This window comes from Brienomyrus brachyistius, unplaced genomic scaffold, assembly GCF_023856365.1.
Source record: "Brienomyrus brachyistius isolate T26 unplaced genomic scaffold, BBRACH_0.4 scaffold66, whole genome shotgun sequence".
NCBI classification, from domain to species: Eukaryota; Metazoa; Chordata; class Actinopteri; order Osteoglossiformes; family Mormyridae; genus Brienomyrus; species Brienomyrus brachyistius.
This window is the reverse complement of record NW_026042341.1, coordinates 715,154-727,316: the sequence shown is the minus strand read 5'-3', so window position 1 is coordinate 727,316 and position 12,163 is coordinate 715,154. Positions and strand designations below refer to the sequence as shown.

General features: G+C 47.1%; 1 protein-coding gene across 2 annotated transcripts in view; it reads right to left on the bottom strand.

The window, feature by feature from the left end:
- The window catches only part of nbas (NBAS subunit of NRZ tethering complex), a 122,152-nt gene that overhangs the window by 38,524 nt on the left and 71,465 nt on the right, over positions 1–12,163 (bottom strand). For both annotated transcript variants that reach the window (XM_049002260.1, XM_049002261.1), the window contains 4 exons: positions 11,295–11,432; positions 3,792–4,021; positions 3,517–3,627; positions 647–897 (listed from right to left, as the gene is read on the bottom strand). In XM_049002260.1, the coding sequence (XP_048858217.1) occupies positions 647–897; positions 3,517–3,627; positions 3,792–4,021; positions 11,295–11,432 (730 nt within the window). The remainder of the gene's footprint in view (positions 1–646; positions 898–3,516; positions 3,628–3,791; positions 4,022–11,294; positions 11,433–12,163) is intronic.

The window sequence follows — 12,163 nt, the reverse complement described above, 5'->3', positions numbered from 1 at the left end:
TTCCTTCTCTCTCACTTTCCTTCTCTCTCACTTTCCTTCTCTCTCTTTCTTTCTTTCTATCTCTCTTTTTTCTTTCTTCCCTTAATCACATCATGTATACATAATACAAAAATAGGGAAATGTTTTATTACACACCTATGCAAAGTACCTTGTGGGTGACTCTGCTGTGAAAGGCGCTATATAAAAATTAATCGACTATACAGTGTGGTGTACATGCACCTCTAATGCTGTTAAGTGTGTGTATGGAGTTTGCCCATGTCCCATGTGATTATGTGAGTTTCCTCCTGCAATCCAAAAGCATGTGATTAGGGAGAACTGGCTCCCCTAAATCATCCATACGGTGTGCAGGCGTGTGCCCTGCAAAGGTCTGGCATTCCATGCAGGGTGTGTCCATGTCTGGTGCCCTCCACTTCCCGGATGAGTGGTTACGAAACACGGATGAAAGGATAAATATTTTATACTTTTGTTGAGGCAGGTCGTGACCCAGCAGGTGAGGACACTGTGCCTGTAAGCAGATGGTGACTGGTTCGAATCCCAGGATCGGCAGAGCGATTTCACCAGTGCGCCAAACAGATAAACCTCCATCGGATGAGTCACCAAACAGAGACAGGCACACAAACGGAAAAGCAAATCACAGACTACACACCTACAGCCACCGCCTTCAGCTTCTTCAACAGCTTGATGTGATCCGCTGGTTTGACAGCTGCCCCAGTTGTATGGCTGATGCCACAGGCCTCAAGCAGGCTGTAGTAGTAAAGCATGCGGCCCAGGTCCGTGCCTTTGATGCTGGGGTACACGTACTTGGTCATGTGGCTGTGGAAAGCATCCGGATCGTTCTTCAGCACCTCAAAGAGACCCAGCACTTTGTTCCGATTCTCGATGTCCTTCGTCGACAGACTGGATGATAGGGAGATGAAGTTGAAACAGTTGTAAGTGGTGTCTGTAGTTAAGACTACGCAGGAACCGTAGAAATAGCGCAGAAAAAGAACAGTGCACCCCGTTATTGAGAAGAAAAAACAATGTTTTTGATACAAACACATGAAAGAATAAAGTGTTTAGGTGGGATTGTACGCAGGTTTTAGTCAACAGCCAGATCTACATTATGAGGGAATTGAAGAGCACTGACACCAAGAGCAGGAACAGTGGAGGAAAAAATGGGAATAACCACACATTCACATTGATATACAGGAGACATTTACAAGCCTCCTGTAAATCAGAGATATAGATTTTGCTGAGGTCTATTTGCCCTGGATCTATTTACATATTTTACTCCAACTTCATAACTTGGAATTCAACTACATCTGCACCTTTTCCTAATTGAATGCCTTTTCTCCCCCCCCCCCAAAGATAAACAGCTTTCCACAACTCAATAAATATTCAAGTGGCCCTTGTCCTTTGAATTTTGATGTGGGGAAATGTTTTATAGAGTTGCGTTATCAATAAATTACAACTAGTACCTGGCAAGAAGACTTTTGCCGTCTGTCTGCTGGGGGAAAAACGCGCCTTTCAACATACTGGGCAAGAATCCTAATTCTACCAGCAACTCACTAAAAGGCCAAATGAACGATATGTACCAGTGGTTAGAGAATTTCAACCGTAACCGGAAATTCGTAGATGCAGGAAAAAAATGATCAGATTGTGTGTGTGTGTATATACATATAATGAATTCACATACTATGAATAGAAAAAAAAATATTCTAGAACACAGCCAGATAATACCCCCCTCCCCCCGCCTATGCTGAAAAGTGTAGAAGTGGTATGATCCAGTTACCGAAGGAAAGAGCCACTTACTGTAGCAGGGGGGGAGGGGGGGGGGTCATTAGATGAGGTCATTATCTAGCAAAAAGAGTCCTTAACTTGACACACAACCAGACAGGCACATGACCATCCAGTTCTGTGGGAAAATGATGAGTGTTAAAAAAAGGCCATACCGGGGGGGGCATGATGATCAGAAACAGCCTCTTATCGCTTCTACATGTTCTCATGTTGTATCAAGTGGGGGGGGGGAAGGCTAGCTTAGGGACGTGCAATGTGCCATGTTATAAACCCTCATCTTTCTTATGCTTAACACGTGATCGCACCTCTCTCGTATTACCGACCTTAGCAGCCAATCGAATCTTTCATTCGAAAAGAACGCTTTAATCTCTCCTACGAAAACACATTTGCATGTGATGAAATGATAGGAGAAATTTCCAGCCACTATGTGATTATATTGCTATTTATTACCAAAATATACCAAGCGCTTACATAACACAGCGGAAACAAGCATGATTTGAAAAAAATAAACGATAATAATTAATCTTCTTTGCCACGTTGTTAAATCCCTCTGGTCGGACACGTGCTTGTCTGATTAACATAGTGATTAAATAAAAGCAGAATTCAGAATTGAGGCACGCAAAGATTTAATTGCGAGTTTATATGGCGAAGGGAAAACAGGAAAACAAACTGATTAAAGTGGAATAGTGAAAAGCAAAAAAAAATAGGGAGTCATGAGTACTGAAATCGGATAAGTTCTATTTATACCACTTCCAGAACGAACAGGAATTAGACACAGTGAGCAGGGCGTCCGATTTCTTTGTTCTGTGGAGCATTAGCCGCGACACGCTCATCGAGGAAACGGAGTTTAGCATTCAGACGGCCGTACACGGGATTCCTCTCTGACAGACTGGAGGCACCGTGTCTGTGTGCGTGGGAGGGGTGCTGAGCACGGAGACGGCCAGAGGAATATAAAGGGCAGCAGTTAGCAGACTCAGGAAACACCAGACCTGGTTTAAATCCACTTATTTACCCATTTATATACTTATTTTAAAACCATTCCTGCTTCCTTGCTTCATCTGATGTCATGCAAAAACATACTTGTAAGTATATAGCAGCAAGTCTTCTGCTGGGATTTGAACCAGCATCTTTTACCTGCATCCCTTCACTGCCACGCCACCTGCTGGAAGGAATGTGCCCTTTCTCCAAGTAAGTAACTGGCCCTCTTGTTGCGTAACAAGGCTGCCTCTCAACTTAGACTTATAGTTTAGTCATAAGTCAACTTTAGCCATGCGACAGGAGACAAGTAAATCCTCTATAAAGACCAGTGGAAGAGAGAGACAGGGATGCGGGGATGTGACCGCAACTACCCGCCCAGACACAGAGGGGTTTGCTCCACTGCTGCCTTAATGTAATGACACTTAACAGCTCCCTGCTCCCTGCGAAAACCCCCATGGACCCCAGCGTGCTTAGGCCTGGGATATGGTGGTGGTGCAGGTTGGGGATTTTGTAAACACAATGAGAATTACCCACCAAAGGCCTGGCAAATAGGCACCTTTGCAACTCTCCTGGCTAATGCAAATGAACATCCTGTTTATCCGAGCGTTCACAAGGTAATAGACCATGATATTTAACTATTATGATTCTGCTAATTGGCCATCCCATTAAATGAGCTCTCCATCCACCCACCCTTGAGGGATTTACCAGTTCACTTTTAAGTAGCTTTAATGGCTCTTTAATTAATAATCAAACAGTACTTACCCGCTGTCTGTGAAGAGGAACTCCATATGGGTCATGTAGACCTCCCAAAGTGGGATGTTGTACCGTTGGGCGAGGGACAGGGATATCCTGTATACATTTTCTTCCAGGGTCCTAAAGCAGAGCCATGTTACATTTAACAGAAAGTTCCTTCCTGATTCCTGACTCCACCCACTTTGCCACGGCAACAGTTCAACCCAGGACCAAAATGGAAAGGTACCCATACATGGCGCTCATTTAAGAGATCCACTTGGGGGAGGACAGAGAGCCAGACTTACTCGGCCAGGCCCAGGATGGTCTCCTTCTTATACTTGCTGTCGGCGGAGAATCTCTGCACATCCACACCGCGGCCCAGGCCCTGCAGGATCTGCGCTTGGGTGAAGTCGGTCAGACGTTCATTGTACAGGTGCAGCTGGCCAATCAGCTTCTCCAGTTCCTCGGGCCAGGCCACTGTGTCATGGTCGATCACATGCTTGGTAACCAGTTGGATCAGCTCTCTGGGGTCAACCTGTAAGTGGACAGAGTGGGCGGGGTCAGCCTGTAAGGGGTGGGGTCCGCCTGTAAGGGGGCGGGGTCAGCCTGTAAGGGGGCGGGGTCAGCTGATGCTGCTTTTATTTAAGAGAACAAACGTGTGGCTCTCGATTCATCCACATCGGTGTCATCTACAGGTGTTTTTGACTCACAACAGGGTTACTGAAGGTATCAGCAAGTTAAATTTAAGACTTTTAAAGACCTTTTTAAGACCATTATAAATACAATTTAAGTCCCAATTCACATCCATATTGGGAAAAAAGTGTGAGTCCTAAAATAAATTGCAAAGTTAATTCATTTATTGACATCAACATGAACATTCAACTATTGTTTTTGTTGAGGGGAGAGGGCACAATAACCCACGCACCACACTTTGACACTTTGACTGACCAGCCTCTAATTCTGACCAGGCTACAAAGTTTGCAATTAGTGGTTACTGATTATTGGTTCTGTGTTGGTTTCGTTCTGTAGTTTTGTTACAGTATGATCAATACAAAATTTTCCCAATCAAATCATTTTAAGTACTGTCAAAATCGTATTTCAAAATCATATTTCAAAATCGAAAGACATTTTTAGGCCTAAAATTCAAATTATTGGATTTTACATTTAAGCCTTTTTAAGGACCCACAAAAACCCTGCAAGAGCAACCCAAGATCGTTACATGGATTCCAGATGCAGTCTTAGATCATGTCTTAGACACCCAATCAGGATAAGGCTGTCTGATGAATACTACACGTTACGCATGAAGAACGATCACACCAGGGTTACCGATCTTGCATCTGTGTGTCGCAGGTGCTGGCAATTTCCGATGTAGCGACGGAAGCCGACCAGGTAATGCAAGCTAAGTAAGGAGAATCCATTCTGGCACCAGCTGACTGAGTGTTTTGGGCAGCACTGGACTCTCCAGCTGATATCAAAACAATAACGGTGCTGTCGGTCTCTGTCACTCAGCGGCTTGATTCTGCAGATGGTACACACCTTTATCCACGCCTGTATACAGGCATTTTAACATAGACCCAACATGCAGCAAATGAGGACCACTGGTCGAGCACGTTTCAAAAGCAGGCAGGGAAGACTGTGCATGTTTTTGTTCTGGGGCAGATTAAGAGACCCACCCATCACAACAACTCCTATCAAAAACTAGGAATCTCCATTAAGATCCCAACCAATAGTATCTCTCCAGTATCACCGCCCCCCTCACAATCGCTTCCTGGGTTGACGAGGCACTTCGTGAAGCTGGTCAATCATTCCCGAATGCCGATGGAGGCGTCCACAACGCTGCCTGCCCAGAAAATGTGCCATGTGAGGCTCACGTCCACCGCGACACCCAGACTGCCGCAAAGATTTTTAAAAAATGACATCGAGGGAGAGGCGTTCCTGCTCCACTCATTTCAGATGCAATTTTAGATAGTGGAGATACAAACAATGCAAAACAGCTTCGCCAGCAAGCAACAAATAAATAAGCCGGTCCGTTAAGAGGCGACAGGTGGGCTCTTTGATCGGCCGACGAGAAGGAAAATAAAAGGCGAGGGAAATCTCTAAGAATCCTTAGCCCTGACTGATAGCCCCTCTCTGGTATTATTGACCGTGCGCGTCAGTACTAGCTAGAAGACCTGACCCCTTCAGCACATTAAACCGAAATACTGTAAGCAGGCCCTCAGATATTCAGATTAGTAACATCACAGCAGCTGACCAGAGCACTTAAAGCAGTTAAAGTTATCCAGCTTGTTAATTGCAGTGCTCCATACGTCCATGGCACCTCTTTTTCCTGGAATTATTAAAAAAAAAAAAAAAAAACATATATACAGCCTCCCTAATCAATGGATTCTAAGAGGAAGGGGCACACTAATGTTGATTAATCATAAGAGGAAGGGGCACACTAATGTTGATTAATCACAGCAATTTTCCAGTTTTGTTTATATTACTTAATTTAATTTCCTCCGCGGCGGTTTTCTCCATGATTAAGCTTTTAACAGTCGAGGAGAGGCCTGGACATCTTCTGACCGGCGTGGCGTTAAGCCGTGAGGGCTGGCGATCAATATGCAGCTTAGCGAGACTGAGAGCCTGGAGTTAGACGAATGGCCAGGTTAAAGCCTTAACTTCTTTACTCTGTGGAAGATGTCACGGCACAAATACATCAGGGACACAATTATGCTAAACAGCCCCACCCCCCCAATTAAGGTTGTTCAAGAAGAATTAATATCTTAGTGCCTGTAAGGGGAACACAGGTCCCACGTGAAAACTCAAGTACATAAATGGAAATTCAAACTACCGTAAATTAGGCACCACAGTCAGGCATCTGGCTCTATGATTTAGCCTGCAATAATCTCCGGAATTAGCTAAGCTCTCTAACACTGCTGGGGGGGAGGGGGAGGAATGATAGTGACCGTGCTCAGACTAACCCACAGTGAATATGCTCCTGATATCAGTCAATAAAACCAACTCCTCGGCCCACAGCCTGATATAAGGTTCATGGTAGCGTCTCCAATTTGCAGACATGTGGGCTGGCGGTGTGAACCCAGCAACATAGATCTCGCCCAGTCAGTCTCGGCCCCACCCCACAGCTTCCGAGATGGGGGCCCCGGGGTCCATTTCGCCCCCGCCCACAGCTCCAGAGATGGGGGCCCTGGGGTCCATCTAGCCCCCACCCCACAGCTCCCGAGATGGGGGCCCTGGGGTCCATCTAGCCCCCACCCCACGGCTCCCGAGATAGGGGCCCCGGGGCCCATTTCACCCCCGCCCCACAGCTCCAGAGATGGGGGCCCTGGGGTACATCTAGCCCCCACCCCACAGCTCCCGAGATGGGGGGCCCGGGGTCCATTTCGCCCCCGCCCCAAGCTACCGAGATGGGGGCCCTGGAGCCAGGGCGAGGCAGTGGAGGGGCAGTGTGGTCTGGACTACAGGGCACCATGCTAAAAGCAGAAACACTGCAGCATCACAAAGCGCTTCTGACAAGGTGATGGGAAGACAGAACTCCCCCAATCACCAGTACAGGGGCCAGATTTCCATTATCCGGGGATACAACTAACCACACAGTAAATCTGGGTTCTGATTGGTCACGTTTAATATGTTACAGCCTTGTCGCGCCTCTGTCACGCAAACGGCCTTAGAAGGCTGCAGCCCCTGAATGGATACAGAGACCCCCCCCCCCCACACTGGTGCGCTCCAGGAGTCCTGGCCTGAGAAAACGCCATCGTGCCACAGCCTGTGTGATGGGTAAGCCAGCTGGACGCTCAAAAGCACCCTCCTCTCAGGAGTAATGGACTGATTGCGGTTTCATCTTTCGCAAACTGGCTACTAGATCTTGCTTTGAGGGTCTCTAAATGGTAGCAAGGACTAGTCCTCTGAATCCCGGAGGGTCCCTACTACAGCACCCCTGACTAAAGCACTTAATCTCAATCATTAGTTTATTAACATAATAAAATACCCACCTGCATAAACTGTTGAATAAGAGCTAAATTCAGTAACAGGCCCCCCAGGTAGCAATGTTAACCATTTCATTGAACTGGGTCATCCATCTTGGAAAAAGAAGCATTCTGATTTGCCGCAGAATTCAGCGTAAATGTTTAAATGTTATTATTTCAAGTGTAATTAATAATTATACTAAGCCTACTGCACATTAAGTCACTGATAACCTACATAGGGGGAATGTCTGAAGGCACAGAACTCTAACAGGAGAATATTTCATGCATGTGATGGCGAATGCTAATCGACAAAGCGCCTCAGTAGGGGTGTAAAAGCCAGTGGGGGAGGGCATCACAATAAGGGAGTTTGCTTCTGGGAGGGAGTGCAACAGGTGGCCAATCACACTGATTCAGCAGTTCATCACGAGGCCATGGGGCAGCTGAGGATGTCAGAGGGGATGAAACCGCACGAGTTTGCAAAACTACACAAATTCGCAGATTCCTCTAGGCTTGTTCCACAAAAGAACAACACTCCCAGCACCTTCAAAACCACCTACCTCTATGAGGGTGTTGAGGAGGAGGATTGGGGGGGGGGCTCTTATTTTGGTGTAAGCGTAATAAAACTTACGGTGGTAGAGAACTAAAACCATAAAGTAAATTTGCTGAACTCCACTACACCAATTAACATATAAAAATTAACTGTCCTATTAAGTGAAAGAAAAGTAACTGAACAATTTGAGAGGTGGAGGGGGTTGGCTGTTTGTCAAAGAAAACATGATCAGGTTTACACTCCTACATGTGACAGAATTATACACTCCAGTCTGATGAAAACATTATGTTAGCTTGCAAATGCCATGCAAACTGTATGCGTGTTCGTTATGTAAAGGATCAGAGCATCCACGGGCGCGAATTGCAGAAGCATCTGTAAGAGACAACCGTCACGAGCACGTCGCACGACTCTGCAAAGAGATAAGATTCACAAAGCCTCGCCGCACGGATCATGTATTTCCATTACAGCCCGTAACACCTCAGACTCAATCTTTTGCATAAGCAGGATGCGGCACCATGGTGGGACGGATGACAAGAAAAGAAGAACCCAGAAGAGACACTGTACAAACATCAGCGGCACAAAGCTAGATAATCACGCAAGAAAGGGGGGAGCCACACAATCACAGGGGCAGGCTGGGGCGCCGGCGTGTGCACCGCAGATGTCCGCCCTGCCAGATTTACCGCAACTCAACCGAACAAAATGCCAGGCGGGAAGCCGGGCCTACCTGAACCCACCCTTTCCAAGGTCGCCGCAATTTGGTTCAGATGACTCCAGACGCAACAGCAGAGAGTCAGAACGGTGCAACCTCACCGATAATTACACCCTGAGGCCAACAGTAATGACCGACATTCACGCACAATCACTGCGGCATAAACGCTTTTCTGTGCTACCCTGGAATTGTCTTGTAGGATCCTTAATTACTTTATCAAATATGGACTTAAAATGGAAGGTGCACGAATGAAAATAAACCTCAATGTTTTTTTAAATAAAATTATATACATACTTACAAACAAAAGAACTGCAATAAAAAGCGCTTATATTATGATGAATGTCATGTAAATTATTGCCAAGAGCTGTCATAAATCAAAAGTGGCTCAGAGCACAGATCCAGAATGCATGCTCATGGCCGCTGTAGCCGTGTGTGAGCGCGCTAATGGCCACTGTAACTGTGTGAGCGTGCTAATGGCCACTGCAGCCGTGTGTGAGCGTGCTAATGCCCACTGTAGCCCCGTGTCAGCGTGCTAATGGCCACTGCAGCCGTGTGTGAGCGTGCTAATGGCCACTGCAGCCGTGTGTGAGCGTGCTAATGCCCACGGCAGCCGTGTGTGAGCGTGCTAATGCCCACGGCAGCCGTGTGTGAGCGTGCTAATGCCCACTGCAGCCGTGTGTGAGCGTGCTAATGCCCACGGCAGCCTTGTGTGAGCGTGCTAATGCCCACGGCAGCCTTGTGTGAGCGTGCTAATGCCCACGGCAGCCTTGTGTGAGCGTGCTAATGCCCACGGCAGCCTTGTGTGAGCGTGCTAATGCCCACGGCAGCCTTGTGTGAGCGTGCTAATGCCCACGGCAGCCTTGTGTGAGCTTGCTAATGCCCACTGCAGCCATGTGTGAGCGTGCTAAAGCCCACTGCAGCCATGTGTGAGTGTGCTAATGCCCACTGTAGCCCCGTGTGAGCGTGCTAATGCCCACTGTAGCCCCGTGTGCAGCATGTTAATGGCCACTGTAGCCCCGTGTGCAGCATGTTAATGCCCACTGTAGCTGTGTGTACATGCTAATTCTCAGTTTTGCTGTATGCATGCATGTTAATGCCTTCTGTGGCTGTGTGTGTACTAATTCCCACTGTAACTATTTATGCACTAGTAGCCTCACTGTAGCCACATGTGCGCTAACGCTCACTGTATGCTGTACGCCAACGCTCAATGCATGCTATAGCTATATGTGCGCGCTAATGGTTATTGTAGCTGTGTGTCTGCAAATGCACACTATGGGTAAGCCAGTACACTATGCACCCACCAGTACTCCTCAACTAGATTCCTTTGGACGAAGGGGAAGAACACCGAGTGTGACAGCAGGTGACATGAATGGGAGCAGGGGACAGGATGTGTGCATGAGCACTGAGCCCCAGTGGCTAATTCACAGGCCTGGAGGAGCCAGATGCCTCCCAAACCTCCTCACGTGAAATGCTGCCATTAGAGTATTCAAAACAAAAAAAGAAAAGTAATCATACACATATGATCCTCCATACTGAATATATACATTTTCCATCCAAACACTGCACTAGAAGAAAAGAGAAGTTAAAGTCTGGAAAAGTTGTATTAATCTGGAAAATCTGGAAGTTGTATTAATCACTGGTGCAGCAAGCTGACAGTACACCTACTCTAACAGGGCCTGCTGAAAACACGGGGCTGGTGGATCCCAAGATGACATCGGATCCTCTCTGCTTTCATGATTTCCTGCGACATTTTGCAAACGACTTGCTATGGCGGTTCTACTGGGTGTTGGCTGCGAACGCGAGAGACAGGAACTTTAGGGGGCTTTGTTCCTCTGTTCTGCGGACTCTACGTTCCCGTGTTCCAGTCGGGCCTACAGACTCCCTCCGGCTCAGCAAAATTAAACAGCTCAACCTTTGCGAAGCGGGCACTGGGGAGAGGGTTATATAGAAGCAGGATTTATTTAACGTTGCAATTTGGAATGAGGCTTGGGGATAAAACCTTCTTCACTTCATTAAAAAAACAGCATCCAGACAAATTTTATTCCTGCTATGAACTTTGTTTGGAAGTGGATTGAAATGTAAAGACGGACATTTAACTGAAGTTCCGACAGCAGTACCCTGGAGGAGTCGATGATGAGTCCAAGTTATGATTAGAGGCTGAAAAAGCAGCCATACTCTCTCTTAGCTTCCTGCGTCGACGTCACAGACCGATCGTCCTCATACGACATGTCCGTCAAACCTCAGATGCCAGGGGAGGGATGGGTGGTAGCGCAGGTCTAGTGCACGACAAACCCTGCAGTGAGGGAGCGAGCGCTGAGAGGCACCTCCATGTCATTTCATTCCAAAAGGATCCCACCAAAAAGTTGAACATCCGCCTTAATGAATCCCCAGGCAAAGATGCACAAGAAAATGACCAGCTTGGGGGGGGGGGGGGGGGGGGATAACTAAATCGGAGCTTTGACCGTCGTTCGCTTCTGGAAGGGCGACCTCAGAACAGAGGACAGGGGGTATGCAGCATCTTCAATGACATTAGCATACCAAACGAGACCTTTAAAAAAGATATTTACCCAGAATGCCAGGCACTCACCCGGTATAGTGCGTGACACTTGTCCTTGAAGCAGGGAGCCAGTCGTGAATATATTTGCAAGGCGTAATAATATGCGGCCAGCTGTAGCGATAGTGCGGATGGAGGAAGCTTCTCAAAACACTTGTTGGCGTCCAGGACCTAAATCAGAATATAAATTAGTCTTCTCGAGACAAGTGGCATCGGCAATGGCGAGATGCAATTACACCTTTAGTGGCAAGGGAAGGAGAAAGGCCATGATGCCCCCACCCCCCGGCGAGCGCGCGACACAGAAACCCCACCATGTAAACATAAGTAGCTCCGTCAGGCTGTGGTCCGAGGCGGGTCAGGTTTCTGACTAGTGGTTAACATTTAGGCCAAGGTCTGCCATTTTGGTGGGACAACTGGGTAGGTATTCTGGGCTCCAGCAGAGAGCCCACGTGGGAGGGCTTGCATATCATGGGGGTCCCAGCATGTCATTTTTTTCCTGGATCCAGTGATGACACTGCTCAGTCAATGATTTTGAATCCTGTGTCCACACCACTACGTGTAGGCAGATGTGGGTGTGTGTGGGTTATGTGTATATTATACTGCAGTGTGGAGACCAAATGTCCCCACAAAGTGATAAAAACCTATTACTTTGACATTGTGGGGACCATTTTTGTCATTCCCCATAAGGGGAAATTAAATTTTATAAAAATCTGTCACTGCAGTCAAATAGCTAAAAATGTCAAAAAAGTCTCGTATTTTGTTTGGTTAAGGTTAGGGCTGGACAGGGGTTAAGGTCGTCATTGTTGAGATTAGGGTTTGCCAATTAAATTGAAAGAGTGATCCCCAGGTTTTGTGTGTGTGTGTGTGTGTGTGTGTGTGTGTGTGTGTGTGTGTGTGTGTGT